The 27,553-nt window shown below is 58.1% G+C and overlaps 2 protein-coding genes across 2 annotated transcripts; one reads left to right on the forward strand and one right to left on the reverse strand.

Annotated features, from left to right (window-relative positions):
- Positions 1–289: 289 nt before the first annotated feature.
- ROBO4 (roundabout guidance receptor 4) lies at positions 290–8,419 on the forward strand. The gene is given in 21 exon segments (XM_053997065.1): positions 290–518; positions 639–683; positions 772–1,050; positions 1,128–1,266; positions 1,341–1,468; positions 2,201–2,313; positions 2,408–2,627; positions 2,716–2,837; positions 3,368–3,539; positions 3,619–3,769; positions 3,852–3,982; positions 4,417–4,593; positions 4,676–4,967; positions 5,052–5,396; positions 5,487–5,576; positions 5,664–6,056; positions 6,147–6,266; positions 6,347–6,684; positions 6,802–6,939; positions 7,027–7,138; positions 7,140–8,419. Coding segments are annotated over 21 exon segments (3,765 nt in total). The 3' UTR covers positions 7,171–8,419.
- A 50-nt stretch (positions 8,420–8,469) lies between these two features.
- On the reverse strand, positions 8,470–21,768 carry ROBO3 (roundabout guidance receptor 3). Its single transcript, XM_053997066.1, has 26 exons — positions 21,118–21,768; positions 17,462–17,788; positions 16,632–16,789; positions 15,967–16,087; positions 15,754–15,892; positions 15,069–15,196; positions 14,864–14,988; positions 14,298–14,469; positions 13,996–14,207; positions 13,662–13,743; positions 13,409–13,577; positions 13,156–13,322; positions 12,791–12,915; positions 12,491–12,710; positions 12,298–12,410; positions 12,016–12,187; positions 11,707–11,892; positions 11,501–11,627; positions 11,317–11,420; positions 11,030–11,239; positions 10,784–10,940; positions 10,548–10,715; positions 9,113–9,219; positions 8,952–9,029; positions 8,770–8,877; positions 8,470–8,689 (listed from the first exon to the last, which is right to left on the reverse strand). The coding sequence occupies exons 1-26, from the start codon at positions 21,263–21,265 to the stop codon at positions 8,475–8,477; spliced, it is 4,038 nt and encodes a 1,345-aa protein (XP_053853041.1). The 5' UTR covers positions 21,266–21,768; the 3' UTR covers positions 8,470–8,474.
- Between the last annotated feature and the right edge of the window lie 5,785 nt (positions 21,769–27,553).

The following is a 27,553-nucleotide window of genomic DNA, read 5'->3' on the forward strand; positions in this document are numbered from 1 at the left end:
GTGGGGCACATGAGAAGTGGTTGACAGATAAGACCACACAAACCCAAGACACCTGGCTGGCACTCAAACTGGCACTTTAGTGCATGGGAGACCTTGGACTGTTCCCTCTGGTATGTACTGATGGCGTCCTCAGCTGAGAGTCCTTCTTAATTTGTCTTCCTCTGAACATGGCGAAGGAAAAGGGGAATTTATTCTGACTAATTAAATTCATTAACCGCTGGTGTCCCCCACTCTACTGTCTCTGGGTGCTGCCAGTGCCAACATGGCCAGGCACTCCCACTGCCACAGGATGGCTGAGATGTTTGTGTTCACCGTCACCTTCCCCCCCGCTTCGGCATTTCCCGCCCCCGCATCCGGCTATTGTACCCCCCCATCCGGAGCCGGATCCAGCCCCGGTGCTGGCGGGGAGGAACCAGGATTTCGGGAGGAAACGGGAAGGCTGGCCAGGGCCGGCATGGCGGGCGGCTGGGAGACAGCATTGGGCCTGGGGCTCTGCCTCGCCGCCCTGCACCGCGGAGGTGAGTGCAGCCCATGGGGGCCAAAATCCACTTAACTCTGTCCCTGCCCCACCCCGGATATGAGACCATGCCCACTTGGGGCACCTACTGGCATTCCCCCGCCTCCTTGTCACCCGACAGGCTGCCGCCTTCCGAGCGTGGCCACAGCACCCCAAACTCCAGCTGGTAAGGACACCTGGTGGTGGGTGATGCAGGTGGGGAGACACCAGAAAATCCTGTTCCCCCCACCCACAATGTGCCCTCCCCACCGCAGTGCTGCGGGACAATTTCCGCCTGCAGCCGGGTGATTTGGTGACCACAACGGGACAAGCATTGGAGCTGGATTGTGTCCCCCCCTTGGGGTACCCCGAACCCTACATTACCTGGAAGAAGGACGGGGTGACCTTGGACTTGGTAGGTGGCAGGTACGCGGTCACCAAGGGGAAGTTGCAGGTGGCATCAGCACAACGGAGCGACTCCGGTCTCTACATCTGTGTGGCGGCCAATGCGGCAGGCAAGAGGGAGAGCCGGGGTGCCCGCGTCTCTGTGCTGGGTAAGCCAAGGGTCTCCCACGGGTGGTGGGCACATCACACCCAGCCGTGGCACTATGTCCTTGCTGTCCCCCTGCAGAGAAGCCAAGCATCGTGCGGCACCCAAGTGATGCCGTGGCGGTGGCTGGCAGCACCGTGGAGCTGGGTTGCAGCGCCCGAGGTGACCCAGCACCACAGGTGCAGTGGCACAAGGAGCATGGAGACCTGCCCTGGGGCAGGTAGGTGGTGGCAGGGGGGAGATGTCCCATCCCTGGTGTGGCGATGAGGCTGACGGAGAGCTGGTGACCCGCAGGCACGAGGTGGACCGGGAGCACACTCTGCACCTCTATGCCGTGACGTCTGCCGATGCCGGCGCGTACGTGTGTACAGCACAGAGCCAGCTGGGCACCGCCGCCGCCACCACCTTCCTGCACGTGGAGGGTCAGTGGTGGGACCTCCGTGGCCTCCACCATCACAGGCACCCAGGGCCATCTCGGGGTTCATGCAAGGGGATCCATCTAACACGGTCCATCTAATGGGGTTCATCCAAGGGTGCCATCCAAGGGCAGTCTGTCCATGGGGGTCCATCCAAGGCCATCCATCATCAATCATCCATCAAATAAAGTCCACCCAGCTGAGTCATGTGAGGAGATCCATCAGAGGGGGAACTTCCAAAGGTAGGTCCATCTAAACACATCCATCCAACAGGATCCATCCAAGAAGGCCCATGTAAGTGGATCCATCTAAGGAAATGCATTGAGTGCATCCAAGGGGATTCATTCAAGATCACCCACCTAAAGGGGATCCAGCCAACCTGGTTCCTCCAAAAGGATCCATTTAAGGGGATCTATGGAAGGTGGAAGTACATTAAAGGGGGATAGAACAAGAAATATCCATCCAAAGGGTCCATCTAAGAGGGACATCATGGAGGGGTACATCATGGGATCCCATCCCCTGCGCCCGGGGCCAACACATCAAAGGGGGCCCCTCCAAGAGGGGTCCATTCAAGACAGGCCCATCAAAGGGTGTCTGCCCAAAAGGGTCCATTTGAGTGAGTCCATCCAGGCAGACATCAGGATCTCCATGTGCAGGGATCTGAGGGGGGTGTCTGGGCAGGTGCCTGGGGACCTTGGTCCTGCCTGGTGCTGCCATTTGCTTTCTTCTGCCTCACAGACCGGCTGGCAACGGGCCAGCAGGAGACTGCCCCACGGGACCTGCTGGCCGTGCGGCTGCACCTGGACAACGGCACTGCACTGCCCACTGCCGCTGTCCAGCTCCGCTGGCAGGTTGGCACGATGTTCAGCTGCCCCCAGGGGACGGGGGGAACGGGACACATCCCCACGTCCCACCTTAACTTGGGATCCTTCCCATCTCCTTCAGATGCTGATGCCGGTGCCGGTGCCTGTGGGCTACGTGGTGCTGTACCGCAGCCTGCTCCCGGTCACCACCTCCTGGGTCCAGCACGATGCAGGCACGGAGCTCAGCGCCACCATCCCTGCGCTCCGCAGGGGCTACAAGTACGAGTTCAAGGTCCGACCCTACACTGGAGGAACCCAGGGCTCAGACAGCAACAGCAGGCACCTCTGGATACCCGAGGAAGGTGCGCCGTGCGTCCCCGGGGATGTCTGGGTGGTGGATGGGGAGGTCAGTTTGGGGTCCCAGGGGTCTCAGTATCCCTGTCCTGGCAGTGCCTAGTGCAGCGCCCCAGCGTGTCACCGTCAGCCAGGCTGAGGCAGGGAACAGCACCGTGGTCGTGAGCTGGGAGCCGCCTCCTCCTGAAGCACACAATGGCGTCATCCGGGGCTACCAGGTTTGGGGCAATGGGACGAGGGGGCAGGGCTGGGGTCTTCTGGCCAAGGAGGGTCAATCCAAGGGGATCCATCCACAAAGGGAGCCTGTCAAAGGTGGGGGTCTGTCCAAGGGGGGCACCATCCAAGGAGTCTGTCCAGGAGGGGGTTCATCCAAAAGGACCAACCAAGGCAGAGATCCATCCCGGGGCATCTGCCTAGTGGCATCCAAGGGAGTTTGTCCAAAGGAGTCCAGCCTTGGGGATTCAGCCAAGGGGGTGCATCCAAGAAGTACTCACCCAAGGAGGTCCATCCTAGGGGCATGCAAGGGAGCCCATCCAAAGAGGTCCTGCCAAGGGGAGTCCATCAAGGACACTCATCTAAGGGGACCCATCCAAGTGAATCTATCCATGGGGGATCCATCCATGGGAGTCTATCAAGGGATGTTCATCTAAAGGAATCCGTCCAAGGGGGTCCATCCACAGGCTGTCCATCCACAGGGGGGCCATCATGGCTAATCATCTAAGGGGACACATCCTCTGGTGCCTGCCAGGTCTGGTCAATGGGTGAGGGCTGGCAGCATCCCACCAACAGGACAGTGGACGGAGCCACCCACCGCCTGGAAAACCTCCTCCTACACCCTGGGGCCGAATTCTGTGTTCAGGTGGCAGCTTTCAACAGCGCAGGGCTGGGGGTTCCCAGCAATGCCACGTGTGGAGTCCTGGGTAGGAGATGGAGAGCAAGGTGAGGTGTGGGTGGGGGTCGAGGTGGTGACTTGAAGTGACACTGATGGGACCCTTGTAGGGCTGACAGCAGGGAGCAGCAGGGTGGTCCAGGCACTGCGGCAGCCTGCTGTCATCGCAGCCGCTGGTTCCATGCTCTGGTTGGCCTTACTCGCCCTCCTCCTCCTCCTCTGCCAGCGCCGGGCCAGCCAGGATGCTGCAGCTCGCCACAGGTGAGAGGCCATGGGATGGGGGACATGGCATATCCCTGGTGTGATGGGGATTGATGCACTGACAGCACCTCTTGCCCTGCAGGCTGGTGGCTGGTGACTCGCCATGGCTTGGTGGTCCCTGGAAACCCAGCTGTGCCCCCCGAAACCTCAGCAGCAGCAGCAGCCTCAGCAGCCGGCTCCTGGGCAGTGATGGCAGGGACCCCCACCCCTCCTGTGAGCCCTGTGGAGACTGGTGTCCCCACCCATTGCCATGGGACCCCCACCCCTCCACTGAACACTAGGGTTGGGACCCCCACCTAGTGCCACAGAGCCCCCACTCTCTGCCATGGGACCCCCACCAGTACTATGGGACCCCATCCATCCCATGTGATGCCATTGGATCCCCACCCAGTTCCATGGAACCCTGACCTGCTGCAACAGGACCCCCAGCCCAGGCCTAGGACCCCAACAGAATGCCATGGGACCAACAAAGTGTACCCAAGACCCCCACCCTATGCCGGGGACCCCCACTGCCATGGGACCCTCACATCAGTGTCCCCCATTGTCTGTCTGCAGGCAGCAACGACTTGAGGACACACAGACCCAAGGACAGAGGGGACAGGGGACACATGACCCCATGGGTGCCCTGACTTCTCTTACTCTTCCAGCCCTCTCCTTGGAGCCGCCGAGCCTTGGTCCCCCCACGCCCCCCATCCACAGCAGCCTCTGTGGGGGACACCCACCGCCCCTCGGGGAGATGGGGTGCTGTGGTGGGGGGCACCCCGGGGTGCATTCCTCGCCCAGCACCCCAAACCCAGCACCCTGGGAGCGTGTTCGCAAGAGAGGTGGGTGTGGGGGACGCATGGGGGGACATGGGGGACACCAGGGTAATGGCCCATGGCTCTGTGTCCCTCATTCCCCTCGCAGAGCTGCACCAAGTGCACAGCACCCCGGTGCTCATAGCTGGCCCCAGCCACATCCCTGTCACTGGAAGTGGAGGCGAGTGGGGGACAGACTTTGGGCAGGCAGCCAGGCAGCCTCAGCAAAGGGGACACGAGAGTGACACCATCGCTGCCAGGATGGACAGCAGGGACCCACGGCTACCGGTCTTCAGCTCTCCAAAACCACATCGGGGCAGCACCTCACCGGCCTCTGGTGTAACCACATCACTGGTGACACCCCCAAGACCACCCCATGCCTGGCACCCACCAGTGACACGGTGAGTCTGGGTGTCCCCATCCAGGTGGGGGCCCTGCAACCCAACCCTTTGCTGCAAAACCCAACATGTCCCTTGCACCTGCAGGTCCCCGGCCTCTGTGTGCCCCAGGGACACATCTCTGGTCACCAGGCATCCCAAGGACATGTCCCCAGTCACTGGCATCCCCAGGGACATGTCCCCAGTCACTGAGAACCCCAGGGGTGTGTCACCAGCCACCAGGAACCCTAGGGACATGTCCTTGGTCACTGAGCACCCCAAGGACATGTTCCTGGACAGCAGGCACCCCAAGGATGTGTCCTCAGTCACCAGGACCCCCAGGAACATGTCGCCAGCCACCAGGCACCACAAGGATCCATCACCAGCAACCAAGAACCAGAGGGACACAGTCTTGGCCACCAGGCACCCTGAGGACACCTCCCTGGTCACCAGGTGCCCCAGAGACCCATTACCAGTAGCCAAGTGCCAGAGGGACATCTCACTGTCCATCAGGCACCCCAAGGACATGTCCCCACCCACCAGGCACCCAAAGGACACATCCCAAGGCACAAGTCTGCCCAAGGAGATGTCCCCACCCACTAGGCACTGCAGGGACAAGTTCCTGGCCTCCAGGTATGCCAAGGACATGTCCCCAGCCAACAAGTACCCCAGGGAGCCGTCACTGGTGACCATGCACACAAGGGACATGTCCCTGTGCAGCAGGTCTCCTGAAAACATGTCACCAGCCTTGAGGCATCCCAATGACATATTGCCAGCCACTGGGCACCCCAGGGACACATCTCCACTCACCAGGCACCCTGAGGAGATGTCACCAGTCCCCAAGCACCTCAGGGACAAGTTCTTGGACACCAGGTACTCTAAGGACATATCTCAGGCCACCAGGAACCCCAGGGAGCCATCACTGGTGACCATGCACACAAGGGACATGTCCCTGTGTAGCAGGTACCCTGAAAACATGTCACCAGCAATAAGGCATCCCAAGGACACATCTCCAGCCAGCAGGCACCCCAGGGACACATCTCCAGCCACCAGGCACCCCAAAGAGGTGTCTCCCGTCACTGGTCACCAGAAGGACATGTTCTTGGACACCAGGTATGCCAAGGACATGTCCCCAGCCACCAGCCACACCTGGGACATGTCACTGGAGGCCAGGCACTCAAGGGACATATTCCTGGCTACCAGGTACACCAAGGACATGTCCCTGGCCACCGGGCGCCTCTCGCCAGCATTCAGTGATGGGGTCCTCACACAACAGCAGGTGGCTGAGGTCCTGGAGATGGACCAGGACACTAACTGCTGCAGGTATTCCTCATCCCCCTGGGACACTCCCATGACTGCAGCATCCCCTGGTGCCAGCAGTACTCCCACTGTGTTCCTCACAGACCCCCAGCACCAACCACACCACGGTCCTTCTCACCACTGCACACCTACGGCTACATCTGTGGGCCACCAGCCTCTGAGCTAGGTGAGGAGGAGGAAGAAGAGGAGGAGGAGGAAGAGGAGGAGGAGGAAGAGCATACAGCAACGAGGGGCTCACCAGGAGGGTCGCTGCTGAATGGCTGGGGGTCTGTCTCGGAGGACAACTTTGCCAGCACCCGCTGCAGCTTGGTGAGCTCCTGTGACGGCTCCTTCCTCCTGGACGCCAGCTTTGCCCGGGCACTGGCCGTGGCTGTCGATGGCCTCTGCTACAGCCTTGAGGACACCGATGGGGCCTACGAGGGTGAGTGGAGGGTCCCTGGACCCCCTCTCTGACCCTGAGTATTGTCACCTCCTCAAGGAAGATGGCTCCATCATGACACCATGGTGATGCCACCTTCTCTTGCCTTCTTCCCTGCAGGTCCCTCACCACCACCATCGCCCTTGGAGCAGGTCTTCCCACCTGGAGCCCACACTACCAGCTGGGACTGGTGGACAGCGCTGGAGGTCCCACAGAGAACCAGGACAGAGGCAGCCATGAACAGTAGCTCACAGAATGGTGCGTAGTGCCCCATTGTCAGGGTGGTGGGCACTGGGGGTGGTGAGGTGTTGCAGGGTGTTGGAAAATGTTTCCTTTGCTTTCCAGGTGGCCAAGGGTCAGGGATTGGCAGCCCGTGGGCCAGGGAAGGTGGTGAGCTGCGGACAGGAGGGACAGGAGCGAGGCAGTCCCCAGGGCGCAGGACACAACAAGGCCAGACCCCTTGGCTCAGCTAAAATCCAGCTTTATTAGGCAGTTCCCCAAACAGGGGCTCTTCACTAGGAAAAGCCACCCACAAAGGGTGGATGGCGCCTAGGTTGGTGGGTGTCCCTCCTTATTCAGTGTTCTTGTTCTTCCCAAGTGTCCTCCTTCCACAGTTCCCCATCCCTGCTCAGCATCCCCACCCCTTCCCAAATTCCTCATTCCTCCCCAGCATCCTCATCCTCCACAAGAGTCTGCATCCCTCTAAATGTCCTTGTCCTTCCTCAGTGTCCTACTCCTTCCCTAGCATACTCATCCCTCCTTACTATCCTTCTCCAACCCAAGCACTGTTGCCCACCCTGTGTTCTTTTCCTTCCCCAGGGTTGTTGACCCCCTTGACCATCCCCATTCCCGCTGACTATTCCCATTCCTTCCGGCTGTCCTTATGATTTCTGATAGTTCATGTCCTTCCTCAGCATCCTTGTCCAACCTTTTCTATCCTTGTCTCTCCCAAACGTTCTGATCCTTCCCAAGCCACCTGAGTGGCCTTGTGCTCCCTCTAAATGTCCTTGTCCCTCCTAACCATCCTCATTCCCAGGCTTCTCAGCCCTCCTGAGTGTCCTCATCCTTCATCAGTTGTTTTGTTCCCCATGCCAAGTGTCCTTTTCCTTCCCCACTGTCCTCATCCCCCTGCAACCATCCTCCTTGTCCCTTACTACTGTTCTTGTCCCTCCCAAGCAATCTTGTTTTTTTCAAGTGTCCTCCTCCCCCCAGCAATCCTCAATCCCCTAGAAATCCTTGTCCTTCCTCCATGTCCTCTTCCCTCCAGGCATCCTTGTTCCCCAGCCTTCCTTGTCCCTCACCAGCACCCTCATCCATCTGTTGTATCCTTGTCCCCCATCATGTAATCTTGTCCCCCACTAACTGTCCCCTTCCCTTTCAATCACCTCATCCCTCTCAGATGTCCTTGTCCTTTCCCAGCATCCTTGTTCCTCCAAGCTGTCCTTGTCTGCAGGATCCCTGCCCTATTCAAGCATCTTCCTCATCCCTCCCCAGCACCCTCATCCCTCTTCTGCTCATCTGTCCCAACTGTTTCTGTCCCCAGGGTTCATATCCTCCCTTGAGCATCTTCTTTGTCCCTCCTGAGCATCCTTGTTCCTCCCAGTGTCCTAATTCCTTGTGAATTCCTTGCCCCACCCAAGAATCCCTGTCCCCCTCACTCTTGACGCCGACTGGCCGTGACCTCTGTGCAACCCTATTTTCTTGGAGCCACTCAGAAATTAAAGAACATCCCTCAGTGTCCCCTGTGTTCCCATCCCCATGTCCCCAACTCTGTCACCGACTCGCCCTCCCTTTTATCGCTTCTCCTGCGGCGGGCAGGGGAACGGGGCCCCTGGCCGGCGGCAGTGGCCGGTCCCCTCGCCGCGGTCCGCCGGCGTCCGGCTGCGCCCCGAGCCGTGGCCGCGGGAGCTGCTGGAGCCGCGGGACGAGACGCTGCCGGTGGTGGAGCAGCTGCCAGACACCTGCCCGCGGGGCAGGCAGGAGGGTTTGCTGTAGGGGGTGACCTCATCTGCAGGGGAGGGGACAAGGTTGGGGCTCGGCAGTGACACCCCCAGCCCTTTTGTCGCGCTGCCGGTGGCTCTGGCTTACCGCCGCGGGGCGGGCGGTGGGTGACCCTGCGCTCAGCCCCGCTTGGCTCCAGCTCCGGACAGGGGCCGGGGGTCTCGCCTGGCGGCGGCAGCGGCGGCGGGGGCAGGTCTGCGGCAGAGAGGGAGGAGAGGGCTGAGCTCCCCTGAGCCTCCTGAACTCCCTGGTTTATTCCTCCCACTCACCTCCCATCTGCTTTTCCCGGCGGTAGCGGCTGCATTTGGGCTTCAGGCGACTTTTGGAGACCACCCCGCGGGTTTTCCCTGGGGAGGTGAAAATGGCAGCGTCAGCCCCCTCTATAGCCAGCGAAGCCCCCACCCACCCAAACGGGCCCCTCGGGGCTCACCTGTGCCAGGAGGGCAGAGGGCTCGGGGTGGGTGGCCCTCACTGGCATCCGGAGTCACCGAGGGACTGGGTGCCTGTGGGGGGGTGCTGACACCGTGGGGGGGTCTCCTGGCAAAGAGGGGGGTGGAGTGAAGCCAGGGTGGGGGGAGTAGCATGGGGGCTCAGTGGCCACCACAGTGCTGGCACAAGCCCTCTAGATCTGTGCCAGATCTGGAAGAAGCCATGTGGTATTGTCACAGCTGGATAGCAGTGGTGTAGGTGGGCTGAAGCACCACAGCTAGGTAGAAGTGGCACAGCTGGATCACAGCTGGGGTGGCAAAGGGGAGCTGTATTAGTGCAGTGGCTCAGCTAGGGTGGAGCACCACACCTGGCAAGGTTGTGATAGCATGGCTGGCCTGCAATGGCACATCTGGAGCACAGCTGGATAGAAGCTGCCCAGCTGGATTACAGCCACACAGCTGGTTTGCAGTGGCACAGCTGGATCACCACACATCTGGGTTGCAAGCACACTGGCAGATTGCAGCTGCACAGCTAAATCATGACACACCTAGATCATAGCACAACTGAATTGCAGCCATGCAGCTTGGCTGCATCTGCCCAGCTGGGTCACAGCACAGCTGGATTGCAACCATGTAGCTTGCTTGCAGCTGCACAGCTGGAGTGCAGTGACATGCCAGCATTGTGATGGCACAGGCGGATCATGGCAGAGCTGGGTTACGGCAGCACAGCTGGATGATGATGGCCCACCTGTCTCGTGATGGTGCAGCTGTGTTGCAACACCCCAGTCACCCACAATGCCATGGATGTGTCATGACAGCATGGCCAGAGCACAGCTGGAGAGCAGGGGTGGATGGTGACACCATGAATGGATCACAAAGAGACGCCTGGACCATGGTAGGACATCCAGATTCCACTGGGGCATCCAAACCCCAATGGCATGGTCAGGGGCACAGCAGGACCAGATCATGATCGCGTGGTTGGATTGCAATGGGACATCCAGAGCCTGATCCAGAGTCCAGTGGTAAGGCCAGACTATGGTGGAACAGTGGAACTGGATTGTGTAAACATGACTGGGCACGACATCCAGACCTCAATGGGACACCTCTGCAGCATATCTGGACCTCAGCAGCATGGCTGGACTATGACAGCATGGCAGAGCCAAATGGTGACAAATGGCTGGGTTGTGATGGAACTTCTGGACCATGGTGAGGCATCTTGACCCCAACAGAACATCTGGACCCCAATGAGACACCTGGACCCTAATGACACAGTTGGACCATGATGGCATGGCAGGGCTGGGTAGTGACAACATGGCTGGATCACAATGGAACACCCAGGCCATGGTGGGACATCTGGAGCTCGATGGGACATCTGGACCCCAATGGGACATCCAGACCCCAATGGCACGGCCATACCAAGCAAGGCCCATCTCCTACCGGGGCAGGAGGGAGCTATCGAAGTCACGGAGGCGAGGGATGTCCTCCGTGGTGCGAGGTGATGGTGTCAGCGTGGCGGTGGAACGGCAGCCGGAGGAGGTGGTGGGTGAGGATGCAGCAGTGGCACAGGGGATGTCCTCACCAGGGTACCACACCTCCATCCCCAGCCTGCAGGGTGGAGACCACAGGGTAGCTGCTGGGGGCAGCATGCCCAGCCCCCAAGCCCCCACACTCACCCTCCGGCTGCCTCTTCCTCTTCATCCTCCTCTTCCTCCTCCTTCTCCTCCTCCTGGGCACACTGGCTGAGCTCACTGGCTGAGGGCGGCGGGGGCAGCAGCTCTGTCCAGCTCACCGCCGGTGGTTTCACTGCTTGCCCCAGCTTTGCTCTGGCCCCTGTGCCAAGGAGGGATGCTGGGGGGGCTGTGGGGAGGGCACCACACCACAAGCACCCATGTGTGCCCCCAGCCCTCCGACCACCCTACCGTGCTCAGCCCGGCCACGGGGCACCTGGGAAGCTGCAGCATCCATTGGCTGGGAACCACCCCCAGGGTAGGAGGTCCCATACTGTGAGAAGGGACGGGGGAATGTGCAGATCTCCTCACTGTCAACCGCGATGGTGCTGTAAACCGGCCCCTCGCCAGCCCCCGCTCCAAACTGTTCCGTCTGGGCGATGTAACGGGTGATGCCGGCATCTGCAGAGGGTGACCAGCATCATCAGGGCTGATCGTGACCCCCTCAAGAGCCACCCAGCCCCATGCTGACCCCTCACCATTGTAGTATCTCTCAGTGCTCCCCAAACAACCGGCAGAACTGGCTGTGCTCCCACCACGCCACGCATCCACCAGCCACGGGTAACCACCGCCGGCAGCTGCCCTGCAAGGGGATGGGATGAAGGAATGCTGGTGGTCAGCCCTGGGGCTCCTGGGGAGGGCAGGGGGTGCCGGGGGGGTTACCTGGGGTTGCTGCGCACTGGAGCTGGGAAGCTGACTGTGGAAAGAGATGGGGGTGAGGGCAGCGAGAGGCCGTACTGGGACCCCGCAGCACTTACGGGCTTACCGGTGGGTGTGTAGGCAAAGGATGCTGTAAAGAGAGAGACGGTGGGTGGCTGATGGGTGAGGGGTGAAGGGCGAGGGGTCCCAGGAGTAGCACCCCCCTGTACCAGTGAAGTGGCTGAGCTCCTTCTTCCTCCGGCGGCGGCTGTAGAGCCAAGCAGCAAAGGCAGCGAGGATGACCCAGCAAGCGCCACCGACGCCGGCAATGAAGGCTGGCTGCCTGGCTACCTCTGCTAAATGCTCAGTCAAGCTGCTCCCACCTGCTGGCCCCACACCTTGCTCCACCAGGGGGACTGCAAGTGACATGGGAAAGAGAGACACACCGGCGAGGTGCCAAGGAGCCATCCCCAGCACGGCAGTGGGTGACCCCGTCATGCCCCACCCATGGGTGCCAGTTGTGACAATGAGGGACTCACCGATGTGGATGGGGACAGGGGCACTGCGGGCACCCACACCAGCACTGGTGGCAGCGGCAACTTCAGCACGGTAAGGGACCCCGGGGACCAGTCCCCGCAACACTGTCGCCAGCACCGTCCCCTCCACGCTCTGGTTGATGTGGAAGCGGCTCTCATTGCCCAAGCACCAAATCTGGTGGGAACCAGGAGGAAAAGATGGGGAACACCCATAAGGATGCCATGACATGGTGCCATGAGTGGACAGAGTGGAGCTGCCACATCCCAGCTGCTGTCCAGGCTTACCCGGTAATCACGGATGACCCCGTTCTGCTCTGCCAGAGGTGGTGGCTGCCATGAGATGCGGACACTGGTACCATTCCCAGCCACACTGACAGCTTGTGGTGGGGCACTGGGGGCTGCCAGTGAAGGACACATGGGGTATCACCTCCAGGTTGTCTCCAGGGACCCACACCATGCCCTCCATCCCCGCACTCACCCGCTTCAGGGGTGCGCAGAGTTCGCACAGCGCTGTCGGGACCATGGAGGTGATGAAAATAGGGTCGGACCTTGACCTCGTAGTCCTGGCCCCGGCGCAGCTCTGTGAGCAGGGCCCCCCGCTCCCCTGGCGCCCACACCATCCGTGCCTCCTCCCAGCGCCCGCCACGCTGCCGGTACAGCACCCGGTAGCCCTGAAGGAAGGGTGCCTGGTGCTCCACCTGAGGACCCGAGGGAAGGGTGGGATGGGGTCATGATCAACACTGGGAGCCCTGTACCCGTAGGGAGGCTCAGCACTCACGGTCCAGGAGAGGTGAACAGTGCCCAGTGGCAGCACCACAGGTTCCTGCAGGTGCACAGCCACTTGTGCCAGCTCCTGCTGCACCTGCTCAGGATCCAGCCCTTGCTGTGTGGGGTTGGTGTCTGCTGGAAACATGAGAGGGTGGAGGGTCCATGCGTATCTCCACTGGTGTCACCAAGTGAAGGAGCCATGGTGACAGCACATACCCATGGCAGGTTCATGGGAAACTCCACTGGCATCACTGGGCAAGTATGGACCCAAAGATTTTGGGTGCATGGGCACCTCCATTGGCGTCACCAAGTGGAGATGGACCCAAGGGTGGGGGGTTTGTGGACACCTCCACTGATGTCACTGCTGGGTCTCACCTTGGGTGCGCACAGGCTCCGAGATGCCACTGGGGTCACTGAGCCCGTGGGCATTGACCGCCCGCACCAGGAACAGGTAGACAGTGTCAGGGACAAGGCCAGTCACTGTGTGGGTCTCACTCTCCACATCGGCTGCCACTGTCTGCCACGGGCCACCCACCGCCTGGCTGCCGGGGAACAGGGGCGACTCGTGACAGGGTGGTGTCAGGCCACCACATCATCCCTGCAGCCAGAGAAGAGGCTTGTGTGATACCTGAAAGCCTCCACTATGTAAGAGGTGACATCGGTGGCACCACTGTCCTCGTTCCCTTTCCAGCTCAAGGTGACACTGCTTTTGGTAACGTTGGTAACCACAGGGGTGGAGGGTGGCCCAGGGAGGAGATCGGGTGCAGGGGAAGGCAAGGAGAGGTCGGATTCATCACCTGCAGGGAGATGCATGGAGGTCCGGGGTGGCTTTGTTCCCAGTGCCACAGTGTCCCCGCTGTGGTGAGATCTCCATGACCCACCTTGTACCTCCAAGGAGATGCCCCAGCGTGTCTCGCCCGCTGGACTGGTGGCCACGCACTTGTAGAGCCCGGAGTCTCTCACCTGCAGAGGGAAGAGCTCCTGCCCCATCACCCTGAGCACCCATCACCTCAGCACCCACCACCCTGAGCACCCACCACACTTTGTACCCACCACCCTGAGCACCCACCATGCTTTGTACCCACCATCCTGAGCCCCAGCACTGCTTGCACCCACCACCATGAGCATCTATCTCCCTTTGCTCCACCCCTGGTAGCCACTGTCCCCTCCCTCCCTGCAGTACCCCCATGGGTGCCCCTGCCGGGGCCGGCTCACCCGGAGGCCGGTGATCTGCAGGGTGCCGTTCTCCAGCAGGCTGGCACGGGGCTGGACACCTACCAGGGCACTGCCATCCTTCAGCCACCCCACACTGCCTGGGGGCTCATGGGCCCCCGCTCCACAAGGCAGCCGCACTGTGGCCCCTACTGGCAGCACTGTCCGGTTAGCGGGAAGCAGGCTGAGCACCGGTGGCTGGAGTTCAGTGGATGCTACAGGGAGAAAATTGGGAATTGCTGGGTGGTGGGGTGGGTGTCACTCATATGCTGGATGTGCCAGTTCTCCAATGGCACTGGACTTACCCCCCGTCACCTCCAGGCCTGCCCTGGCCAGGACACTGCCGGCCACGCTGATGGCCTGGCAGAGGTACTGGCCGGCATCGCTGGGCTGGACGTTGATGATGGTCAAAGCACCACTGGGGCTCACCCAAACACGGCCAGGAGGGATTGGGGGCTGGCCCGGGAACACCAGGGTCTAAGGGGGAGTGGGATTAGTGGGGGGATGAGGGATGAGAAGCAGGGGATCAGACAAGATGAGGTCAGGGTTAGGGGTGGGAATGGGAATGAGATTGGGGAAATTGGGATGGGATGGGATGGGATGGGATGGGATGGGATGGGATGGGATGGGATGGGATGGGATGGGATGGGAATGACGACAGAGATGTAATAGGGACTGTGATGGGATGGTGATGAGGACAGGAAGGGATGAGGATTGTTACTAGTGTGAAATTGAGATTAGGATGGAGATGAGATGAGGATGAAGGGGGAATTGAGATAGGGATTATGATGGAATGGAAATGGTGATGGGATTGGGATCAGGATGGGGCTATGATTGGGTGTGAGGTCAAGGAGGAGGGAAGGAGACAGACCTGGCTCCCCTCCTTCTGCCAGAAGACAGCGGGTGGTGGGTTGCCCTTGCTCTGGCACTGGAAAGTCACGCTCTGGCCAGGGGTGACAGCTTGGTCGTGGGGCCCGGTGACAAGCTGGGGGGGCACTGCAGCAGTGTGGGGAGAGACAAGGGCTTGTCTGAGCACTCCACCAGCACCCAAGGGTGCTCCCCAGGGCCCCCCTTACCGTGCACAGTGAGGGTGCCCGATGCCTCCGACCTGCCCACGCTGTTGTCAGCCACGCAGGTGTAGGTGCCCTCATCCTCCACCTGCAGCTGGCTGATCCGCAGGGTGTTGTCTGGCAGCACCTCCCACCTGGGGGAACCCCATCAGGCTGTGGCACCAGCAGCACGCTGGGGCACCAGGAGGGCGTAAGGTGCCATGGGGCGGGGAGGCAGTGAGGATGCAGGATGTGATGGGAATGTGGGATGTGATGGGTACAGTGGAAATCTGGGATGCAGGAAAATGGGAGATGCAACAGGGATGTGAAATGTGGTAGAGATGTGGAGATGGGGATGTGAGATGCAACGGGGATGTGGGTTGTGGTGAGGATATGGGATGTGATTGGGATTTGGGATGCGATAAGAGTGTGGGATGCAAAGATGTGGGATGCGATGAGGATTTGAGATGCAAAGGGGGATGTGGAATGTGATGGAGATGTGACACACTGGGAATGTGGAATGCAGTAGGGAACACAGGATGTGCTGAGGATGGAGGGTGTGCCAGGGTTATGGGATGCAATTACTTGATGCCATGACGATGCCAGGTGCTCCAAGCACACCAGGCTGGCACACACTGATGCTGCCCAGCTGCACCACAGAATCCTGGCTGGCCTTGGTGTCCCTGAGCCACCCCCCTCACCCCCTACTCACCTTCCCAGTGGCATTTCACCCTCCTCCTTGCGCCAGCGCGCCGCTGGCTGCGGATCCCCCACCACCTCGCAGGCAAACTCCGCCGTCCCCTCCACCAGCACCACCTGGTTGTGGGGCCTCTTGCCAAATGCCGGGCGCTCTGCGGGGTGGCCGTCAGTCCCACCAGGATAGCACCCACCTCCCTGACACCCCAAAAATTATATCCCCACACACCGAAGACGACCAGCTCGGCCGGCTCGCTGTCCCTCTCCCCCACCACGTTGGTGGCCACGCAGACATAGACGCCAGCATCGCTCTTGTGAGTACTGGCCACCATCAGCTTCCCACCACGGATCTGCAGGAAGAACAGCCCATCCCACGTCCCTATCACATCCCACCCCACATCCTCATCGCATCCCACATCCCCTCTGCATCCTACCCCCATTGCATCCCATATCTCTGTGACATCCCACATCCACATTGCATAAACACATCACATCTCCCATTCTCATCAAATTCTGTATCCTCATTGCATATCATATCCCCACCACATCCCAAATCCTCATTGCATCTCCCATCCTGACTGCATTCCGCATGCCCATCACATCCTGTATCCTCATTGCATCTCACAATTGCACCCACACTGTCATCACATCCCGTTTCCATTCCATCCCAAATCTCTGATGCATCCCATATCCCTATCCCATCCTACATCCCCATCTCATCCCATATCCACCACATCACACAACTCTCTGCTGCATCCCACATCGCCACCACATTCCAGACCCTCAGTGCATCCCGCATCCATGTCACACCCCACATCCCTGTCACATCCTCTATCCCTATAACATTCCCCATCTCCCTTGCATCACCTTCAGCCTACTTCTGGCCCCTCTCACCGTCAGGCGCTCGTCCTTGTCGCTGACCCGGACTCCGTTTTTCTTCCAAGAGACGCTGGGCTCGGGGTGGCCGCGGGGCGGGACACACTCCAGCACGGCCGGTTCTCCCGCCGCCACCACCACGTCCCCTGGGGGCTGTCGGAAATCGTCCCGCAGCACTGCGGGGACACAGCGGCCTCAGCTCCCCAGCCCTGCGCCCCCGGGCTGGGGGCAGCTCCAGGAGTCTGAATTGGCTTTAACAGATTGTAATTTAGCTTCATTGATTTTACTTGATTTTCAAATGTTTTCAAATATCTTCATTTGTTCTCATTTATTTTCATGTATTTCCAATTATATTAACCTCTTTTAAGTTCTTTTACCATGTTTTCATTTATTTTCACCCCTTTTGCAGTAATTTTAATTTATTTTCATTTATTTCCAATTATTTTCAGTTTTTTCATTATTTCTCTTCACTAATTTGCACTTTTTTTCATTTATTTTCACTTACTTTCAGTTATTTTCACTTCCTTTAATTTCTCTTTTTTCCATGTTTTACATTATGTTATTTACATTAATTTTCACTTATTTTCTTTTTTCATTTCTTTTCACTAAGTTTCATTTATTTCCAATATTTCTCGCTTCTTTGAATTTATTTTCATTTCTATTCACTTTATTTATTTCTAATTATTTTCCTCTTATTTTCATTTCTTTTCCCCTCTTCATTTGGCAACAGAGGCCTGGGAATGTGAAAGCCTCTCGTCCCACAGCTAGAGGAGCAGGATGTGCTTAGGGGTGACGCCAAAACTCCAAATTTCCCCCACTCAAATCCTCCCAACCCGCTCAGGACTCACCGGCCACCTGCAAGGACGCATTCCGGCTGGTGGCCTCCCCCAGGTAATTCCTGGCCACGCAGACATAAACCCCCTCGTCGGGCTTTCCCCGCCTCCCGTGCAGGATCCGGAGGAAGAAGAGGGACCCTCCCGGGAGGAGGGTGCGGTGGGAGCGGGGATCCTCCCGGTCCGTCTCCACCCGCTCGCCGTCCTTGTACCACTCCACCACCGGGGCCGGGCGCCCCTCGGCCTTGCAGCTCAGCGTGGCCGGCTCCCCCTTGGAGACCAGGACATCCGTGGGGTGCTCCACGATGCGGGGAGCCGTGTCCTCCAGCTGGGTGTGGGATCCTGCAGGAGAATCAAGAAGGGTGGGGATGGGTTTGGGGGGCTGAGCACCCTTGGCTTGTGTGGTGCTTTCCTGGCTCCAGACCCTGCTTTGCTTGGAAGCACGAGGTGAGAGATGACGTGTGGCCAGGTCCCAGCCCAGCATATCCCAGGGTGGGTGCTGTGGGAAGGGAGCAGGATCACAGGATCACAGAATCACCAGATTGGAAGAGACCTTCAGGATCATCAAGTCCAACCCAGCCCCAACACCTCAACTAAACCCTGGCACCCAGTGCCACATCCAGGCTTGTTTTAAACACACCCAGGGATGGTGACTCCACCACCTCACCGGGCAGCCATTCCAGAACTTTATCACTCTTTCCATAAAAAACTTCTTCCTAACATCCAACCTAAATTTCCCTTGGCACAGCTTAAGATCAGATGGGAAGGGTGTCAGGCACAGCCAGTGGGACAAAGCAGCCTCACAGTAATGGCCTTTTCCACCCAGTTTCCACCCTGAAGAAACGGGGTTGGGGCTAAATTCTCCCCAAACAGGGATTTTCCCATCAGCTGCAAGTTCTGACTTTCTGTAGCAGAGCTGTCATTCTGGGCTGCAGAAAATGCTTAATTTTAAGTTTTAAAAAGCCCCATATCGGGTTTGTGGGGCTGTTACAGGAAAAAAAAAAAAAAAAACCCAACCCTGCTAGGACACAGGAATTAATAGATGGTCATTAATGCCAGCATAATTAACGCTCATTAATGCTGGGGCCAGCTGGGCTGAACCACGTGTGTCCCCAACCCCACCTGGGGTGTCTTGGTAGTTCGGTCCCCAAGTGTCACTGCTGGCCCAGTGGCACAGGCACTCACCACTGCATGCCTGGGCACACGTGTGCACACAGGTGTGGGTCTGCATGCACCCACACATGCACAGGCACACGTGCAGCCGTGCACAGACACGTGCAGCCGTGCACTGCATGCGTTTACACACAGGTGCATGCATGCACATGTGGGCAGCCATGTGGGTGTGCACACACACACACACACACACAGGCACTCACAGGTATCTGTGCACACATAGGTGCACCTGTGCATTACACAAACGTGCATGTGTGCACATGTGCATTACACAAACGTGCATGTGTGCACATGTGCATAACACAAACATGTATGTGTGCACACGTGCATTACAAGTGCAGCTGCGCGTGTGCACACGTGCACTGCACATGTAGGTGCATGTACACATGTAGGCAGTCACGCAGGGGTATGCACACACACACACATGCAGCTGCACACGTGTGCTTGCACACACACATGCACATGTGTGCATTCAGGCAGGGGCGTGCATGCCCTGACATGCACAGATGCATGCACATGCGTGTGCATTCATGCAGGGTGTACATGCATGCACACATGCATGTATTCAGGTGGGGGGTGTCCTTACACACACACACACACGTGTGTTCAGGCATGCAGAGGTGCATGCACACATGCACACTCACACAGGGGTGCGCATGCACAGACAAGCTGCACATGCACAGACAGGCTGCACACGCAGGTGCACATGCACAGGGGCACACACAGGGGCATGCACATCCATGCACATCCATGCACATCCATGCACATCCATGCACATCCACACCGCTCAGATGGGGCCATGAGCCTACGCTTACCCACATTGCTGCATGCACACACATGCACACTGTACAGACATGCACACGCATGCACACTGCACACGCACGCACACACCTGCACACTGTGTAGACATGTAAACACCTGCACAATGTACAGACATGCATACACATGCACACTGCACACACATGCACACATTGCCATGGTTTAGATGAGGCGTCAGGGCATGGGTTGGACTCGATGATCTTTAAGGTCTCTTCCAACCCAGAATTCTGTGAATTCTGTGAATATGCACACAGCACACACATGCACACACATGCACACACATGCACACTTACAGACATGCACATGCATGCACACACATGCACACAGCACACACGTGCACACTGTACAGACATGCACACTGTACAGACATGCACACGCATGCACACTGCACACACATGCACACACGTGCATGCACGTGCACACACCCCCCACGTGTCCCCCACTCGCACACGCCCTTCCCCTGCTGCCCCACACCCTGGGGCAGGATGCGGGCATAAGGGGCTGCAATCTGGGGTGCCCACGGGGTTGCCATGGGGACGGGATGTGGCTGCCATGGGGACGGAAGCACTGCTGCAGGGCACTGGGTGCCCCCGGGGGGCACAGCAGGGACTGAGGGGGCCGCAGCTGGGCCCGGTGACTAATTGGGACAAGCAGGGGGTCAGGGCAGGCCCCTTCCTGTGCCCGGCTGGCTATGCAGTGGCAGGGGTTCCCATGAGGTTTGGGAACACCCCCTGCCCCCTCACCAGCCACCCAGGGCCAGCTGGAGGGGGACAGACTAAAAAAGAGGAGAGAAGTTCAAAATGGAGTCAAAATTCAGGCAGACACCCTCTCCCTCACCCCTCCTTCAGCCCCACTCTGTCCCAGCTAGGGGTCATGGCGCTGGTTTGGGGACATGGGGAGGATAAGGGCACGCAGAGATGGTTGGAGGACACTGGGATGGTTTAGAAATGTAAAGATAGTTTGGGAACACGGAGCCAGTTCCAGTTAGTAGTGTGGGGATTTGCTTGGGGACACAGGACTGGTTTGGAGACATGGAGTCTCTCCTAGTTTTGTCTGGGAGTTGGTGTGGGCACACAGGGATGGTTTTGGGACACGGGGCTGGTCCTGGTTTGGAAACTGGGGATGGATGTGGGGACATGAAGACTGTTTGAGGATACTGGGTTGCCCCTGGTTTGGGGTTTGGGGACTGGTCTGGGGACATGGGGACAATTTGGGGATGTCATGTCTGTCCCAGCTCAGGGTCTGGCAGTTGATGTAGGAGCACGAGACCGTTTGGGAACAGGGAGCTGCTTGCAGTTCAGGATTTGGGAACACAGGACTAGTTTGGGAACACCAGGACAGTCCTGACTTGGGCAGAGCAGGCTGGTCTCGGTTTGGGGTTGTGGACACGATCTAAGGACATCACATCACTCCCAGGAGTTGGTCTGGGAACAGGGAGCTGGTCCCAGAATGGGGACACGGGGCCGATGTGGGGACACGGGGCCGATGTGGGGACACTGGGTCAGTTCCAGAGCTGAGACATGGGACAGGTCCCGGTTTGGGGACAAGGGGACAGGTTGGGACTCCAGTGTCGGTGCTGGTGGGGTCCCGGCTGGGGCTGGGGTCTGTGGGCTACTTCCAGCATCCCAGCTGGAGCAGGAAGTCCGGGACAGGGGGACAGAAAGACCGGGAGCACGTACCGTTACCGGGGGCGAGATCGGGCAGGTGGAGCGCGGCGATGGAACGGTTGATGCCGAGCAGGAGCGAGGAGGAGTTAGAGCCTTCGGCTCCCAGCGAGTCGGCGAACAGGTTCATCTGCAGCAGCGTCTTCAGCAGGTACCGCAGCATCCTGCCCCGGCTCTGCTCGGCTCGGCTGAGATCGGCTTGGCTCGGGTCGGCTCTGCACGACGCTACTCGGCACGGCAAAGACTGGATTAGCTCAGCCCGATCCGGCTGAGCCCGGTCCGACTCAGCTCAGTTCGGCTCTGCTCGGCTGGGCTCGGCTCAGTTCAGCCCAATCCGGCTCAGTTCAGCCCGATCCGGCTCAGCCCGGTCCGACTCAGCTCAGTTCGGCTCTGCTCGGCTGGACTCGGCTCAGTTTAGCCCAATCCAGCTCAGTTCAGCCCGGTCCTGCTTAGTTCAGCCCGATCCGGCTCAGCCCGATCCGGCTCAGCCTAGTCCGGCTCAGCCCGGTCCGGCTCAGCTCAGTTCGGCTCTGCTCGGCTGGGCTCGGTCAGTTCAGCCCAATCCGGCCCGGTTCAGCCCAGTCCGGCCCGGTTCAGCCCAGTCCGGCTCAGCCTGGCTCCACTCGGCTCAGTTCAGCGCGGCTCAGCACAGCCCGACTCAGTCCGGCTCAGCTCACCTCGGCTCGGCTCAGCCTGCGGCACCGCCCCCCGGGTAGGGGACGGGCCAGGGCGGTGCTGGGGCGGGGTGAAGGGGGTGTCCCTGTGTTCCCTCCGTCCCTAAGAACCGGGATGGGGATGAAGGCGGGGGATGTCCCGTATGGGGTGGGGGCTTCATGGTGGAGTGGAACAGGAAAAATTTTTGAAGGGGCAGAGGAAAAGGGGAGGTCCTAGAGCTGGAGGAAGAAGGAGGGGACACAGCAGCTCCTTGGCTTCACCCCAAATTACGTGACACCACATGGAGCTGCTGGTACCCTCCACTCGGGAGCCCCTCTCAGGGCAGCACCACCCCGCACCCCACGGGGAAATGCGGCTGTTGGAGTGAGTAAAGCACCCCAACACCGGGGTGTGCTGGTAGGGGTAGGGACACTTTGGGGGTGCTGGGACCACCAGTGGCCTTGAATTTGTGGGGTCAGGGGGAAAACACGAAAGAATCAGCACATGGTGCCATTGAATCCGTAAGTAGCAATTGGCCATTTAATTATTGTGTTGGGGCTGATGTGGAAAGCAATGAGCCTCCTTCAGCGAGCACCCGGGGGGGGCTGGGGGAATTCATTAGGAAGGTTCATTATTAGGGGGGAGGGGCTCCTGGGGGCAGCCCGTTACGGGATATTTTTACAGTGGCACTTGGAATAGGGTAAAAGTGGGGAAAAGGGGAAGTTGGAAGTGTGGGGAAGCTGGAGGGGGCTCAGGGAAAAAGAGGAGGTGGGGAGAAGGGGCAGTGGGGGAGGATCGGGGGGACATGAATCTGGGTGTGCACACCTGGGATATTGGGAGGGAGAAGGGGCCTCACATCTGCATGCACAGCAGCAGTGGAAGTGTGCCCACATGTGTTTGCACATCTGGGTCCCCAAGGGTGTTCACATCTGGAGGACACTTGGGGCACAGCTGGAGAGTGGGAAGGCTTTTCCACACACATCTGGGGCACCAAGGATATGCAGGATGTTCACATCTGGGAGGGTTGGGTGGTGTGGGGGATGCAGCTGCCTTCAGACCAACAGCTGGAGAGATCCCTGAAGTCACAGCTGGGCACACAGCTGAAGGTACAGAGATGCTCAAGCACATCTGGAGAACCAGGTGGTTTCCATTTGTGCACATCTGGAGGCACAAGATGAGTGCACATCTGGAGTGTGCACATCTGGAGAGCTTGCCCAGGCTGTTTTTCCACGCCCAGAGCTGTGCTGAGGCTGCAGACGGGTGCACATCTGACCCACTCAGCCTCAGCAGCATCCTCTGGGCTCTCCATGTTGCACCAAATCTGCCAGGTGTCCGGTGAGCAATGCATTATTCATCTGTCCCTTGGAGCCAGGCACAGAGAAAGTAAATAAATATTAATTTAGTAGGAGCACAAAGCTTTTCCGCTTCTCCTGCTGGCAGTGTGGCAGCACAGGGATTTCTCGGTAGGATCAGAAAAAAAAGTATCCATTAAATAAGAGCTTCATCCAACTATTACCTGAATAATTCTCTGGAATGGGAATTGATGGCAATGCTGGAATATCTAAAGCTGCTATGTTTCCCCACCTTCTCCTTTTGGGTCTCTCTGAAAAGATGACCGGAGGAATGGGACATCTCCAACACGGAACTACAGGATGGAAAAGGGTGTTAATCCGTGGAAAACCCTTGGGCCCCTTTTCATGGAGTCCTTGGAAAATGTGAGAATTTTTAACGGGAATCCTGGAGGTTTTGGGAGGCTCAGGGGTTAAAGCACCTCTGTATTAATCCCACTAAGAGGCCTGAGGCTGCAGCGATGGGCTCCCAGGGGTGACACACGCACATCCAGTACCTCCTCTGAGAGAGCTTGTGATGGGGAATGGAGACAAAGGAGCCGCCTCATCCCGATGGATAATCCCCCTCAGATTCATCCCGTTAATCAGCTGGGCAAACAGGAGTGCAGGGGCATCGTCTCCTTGTTAGCAGATTTATTCTCACTGCCACGGCATTTAATTGCTGCTTGATTTGGCGATTAGCGATTGTTTGCCCAGGCTTTGCCCAAATCACTCTCCTCAAAGTTTTTAGATGGGGAGGCTTCCTCCATACTTTATTATCCTCATTATTCTACATTGGTTTTGTTGCTTTCTTATTCCTCCTGTTTTTCCCAACCCTCGTTGGGCAGCATTGGGAAGCTGGGGGGAGGAGAGGGGGGAAACTGAGGCACGAAGTTTGGCCATAATGAGGAGCGACAAGATATTTGTCTGGGCAAATGAGCGGCTGGGTCCCCCCTCCCCGCTGCCAGGGGGGAATCCCTGGCAGCCCCGTTATTAACATTCCCCCCGGGAGCCCCCCACCCCAAGCCAGGCGCTTGGCTGGGAAATGCGGCTTTTTGAATATTTATAGAGGTTGTGGCAGCACTTGGGGTGGGGAGGAGGGAAAGGGGACCACGGGGGCTGCTGGGGGGGATGGTGGGGAAAAGCAATGTTGAGAACTGGGGGTAGTGGGGATGGAAGGGATGGAGCTGGAATCCTTTAGGGATGACACTGGGTCGGTGTAGGGAATGACACTGGCATGGTGTGGGGAATGACACTGGGATGCATTAAGGGATGGCACTGGGATGCTGTCAGGAATGACTCTGGGATACTGTAGGGGATGATGCTTGAGAGGACAGTGCTGAGATGCTTTAAGGAATGATGCTGAGATGTTTTAGGAGAACGTAGTGGATGTTCTAGAGGATGAAAGTAGGATCCTTTGGGCGATGATGGATACTTTAGGGAATGACAAGACTGGGATTGCATAAGGGATAACTTTAAGGAAAAATACTTTATACTTTAAGGAAAAATACTGAGATGTTTTAGTGGAGCATATGGAAATGACTGGGATGCTTTAGGGGATGATACTGTGATGATTTAGAGGATGATGCTTTAACAAATAATGCCAGGATGTTTTAGGGCGTGGAGCTGGAGTGTTTTGGGGAGCATACTGGGATGGTGTAGGGGATGACAGTGGGATGCTGTAGGGGATGACGCTGGGATGGTTTAGGGAATGATGCCGGGATGGTGTAGGGGATGACAGTGGGATGGTGTAGGGGATGACGCTGGGATGCTGTAGGGGATAATGCTGGGATGGTGTAGGGGATGACGCTGGGATGCTGTAGGGGATAATGCTGGGATGGTGTAGGGGATGACACTGGGATGGTGTGGGGGATGACACTGGGATGCTGTAGGGGATAATGCTGGGATGGTGTAGGGGATGACACTGGGATGGTGTGGGGGATGACACTGGGATGCTGTAGGGGATAATGCTGGGATGCTGTAAGGAATGGTGTCAGGATGCACTCATGGATAACACTGTCTAAGGGAAGCACACTGGGATGTTTTAGAAGATGATGCTGACATGTTCTAAGGAATGATACTGGGATTCTTTCAGAGAACAGACTGGACTGTTCTAGGGGATGGTGGTGGGATGAATTAAGGAGAGATGCTGGAATATTTTAAGGGACCTTATGGGACTTCAGAGTGTGATGCTGGGATGTGGTAGGGAAGAAAACTATCATGCTTTAGAAAATGTCACTGGGATGCTTTAGGGCATGAGTCTGGGATGCACGGAGGGATGCCAGGATGTGTTAGGGGATGGTACTAAAACACTGTGTTGTAGTGCACTGGAATGCTGCAAGGAATAATGCTGGAATGCTGTAGGGGATGGAGCTGGGATGCTTTAGGAGAATGACCCTGGGAAACTTTAGGGAAGCACACTGGAATGATTTAGAGGATGACAGTGAGAGGCTTTAGGGGACAATGCCAGGTATGTGAAGGAATAACGTTGGGATGTGTCAGATGAACATGCTGGTATGATCTAGGGGATGACACTGGGATGCTGTAGGGGTTGATGCCAGGATATTTTAGGGGATGGTGCCAGAATTTGTTAGGGGATGATGCTGGGATGCTTTAGGAGAGATTAGCTAGATGCTTTAGGGGATGACTGAGAAGATTTAGGGGATGATGCCAGGGTGTGCAAAGGATAAAGCTGGGATATTCCAGGGAAGTGCGCTGGCATGCTTTAGGGGATGCTGCTGGGATGCTTTCAGTGAGCAGATTGAGATGCTTTAGGGGATGACCCATGGAGCCTCTGTGGAACGGTGTGGGGATGCCTCAGAGGACGGCTGTCAGTCTGTCTGTCCTCCGCACCTGGCAGGCGCAGGAGGCCGGTGTGTTGAGATCTCCTCGCGGGCATCCCAGCCCGCCTCATTACCAGCATCTTTGGAAAGCCGGAGCCCATGTGTTCTCGAGACGAGCGGCTTGGGGTATATTAACATCCCATTTCCACCTCTTTAATATAGAGTTTGTCGAGATCATTTATCAGCCGAGCCTCCCTTCAGGGCCGGGGGAAGCCGGGCAGAGCTCGGCAGCTGGGTCATGGCGAGAGGCGAGGGATGCTCGTCCCCGAAGGAAGCCGAAGCCGGGTTTAACAGGTAGTGGCTCATGTGCGAATCGCTAGTTTGGGACCGCCACATCATTGGGAAAGGCTTTATCAAAGCTGGGCTTAATTGGGTGGAAGGCTTGTTTGCATGGCCGCTAATGGGGGATCAGAGGGCCGGGGACCCAGCGCTGACGGCCTCACAAAGGCAAGCAATTACTTGCTTGTCTGCATTATGTATTAACCCATCTGGGGTCGGGATATTGGCTGTGAAAGGGAGACAAAGAGGGGGGCGTGCCGGTTGCCCCCGCGCCGAATTAGCCCGCCTGGGTCCCCTTTGTGCAGCGGGCAGGGCAGCTGGATCGGGATGCAGGCGCTCAGGATGCTGATGGGCACCGGCGCGCAGCAGCAGGGCGCTGCCTCGCTCGGCATCCCCGCGTCCTTCCGAATATTGCATCGAGCGTCTTTTCTCACCCTTCATCAGTTTCCTGCCTGCGGCCACATCTCGGGATAATTACAGCTTTCGCTTTAATTAGCCACCGTCGCCACTAATAAGTTTATACTTTTTTTCAGCAGCGTATTTTGGCGGCAGGAGGTTAATTGCAAGCAGGTCAGTAAATTGCAGAACACACTGCTGTGGGTCTAATGACTTGTCCACTCGGCTTTTTGGCGGACTTTTAAATACGCCTATTGAATTGCAAGGCTGACTGGAACGAGGCGGCGGGGGAGTGTTGGGGACCAGGGAGGTGTTTCCCCACTGCTCCCCCGAGCTGCTCATCCCACCGTCCGCACATCCCCAGAAGCTGAGAACGGCAACAACTCATTTCGCGGATGACCCCTGGCTGAGAACACCCAAAAATCCTTGCACAGCTCAGTCTAGGCTGAAAACACACACAATTCGCTGCACGGATAAGCCTTGTCTGAGAACCATCACAAGATGTTGCACAGGTGAGTCTCATTTGAGAATGGCCACAACTCACTGCTGAGGTCCCCCAGAGCCCATTTCACAGGTGAGCCCAGCTGAGAACATCCAGAACATGGGGCGACCTTGGCTGAGAACTGCCACAGCTCATTGCAGGGCTGAGCCGTGGCCCTGCTCCTTCCAGGAGCGACTGCGGAGGTGCCGTGGGTGAGCCGGGCTGGGGGGACCCCCTGTCCCCCCTGTCCCCCCGCTCAGCCCTCGCCCCCCACCCCCACGTCATTAGCGCGCGGTCAAATGGCGCTGCCGGGACTCGGAGCTGCATCGCAATCAGCTGCTCTCGGCCGTAATGAGTGTTCAGGCCCTAATTAACCGCCACCCTCATTTGCATCCGGCCCTCTCCCCCCTCCCCGGGTCTCTAATTGTAGTCTGGCCAGCGCCGGGGGGCTTGGGGATGGGGTCTACAGC

This window comes from Vidua macroura, chromosome 22, assembly GCF_024509145.1.
Source record: "Vidua macroura isolate BioBank_ID:100142 chromosome 22, ASM2450914v1, whole genome shotgun sequence".
Taxonomy (NCBI): domain Eukaryota; kingdom Metazoa; phylum Chordata; class Aves; order Passeriformes; family Viduidae; genus Vidua; species Vidua macroura.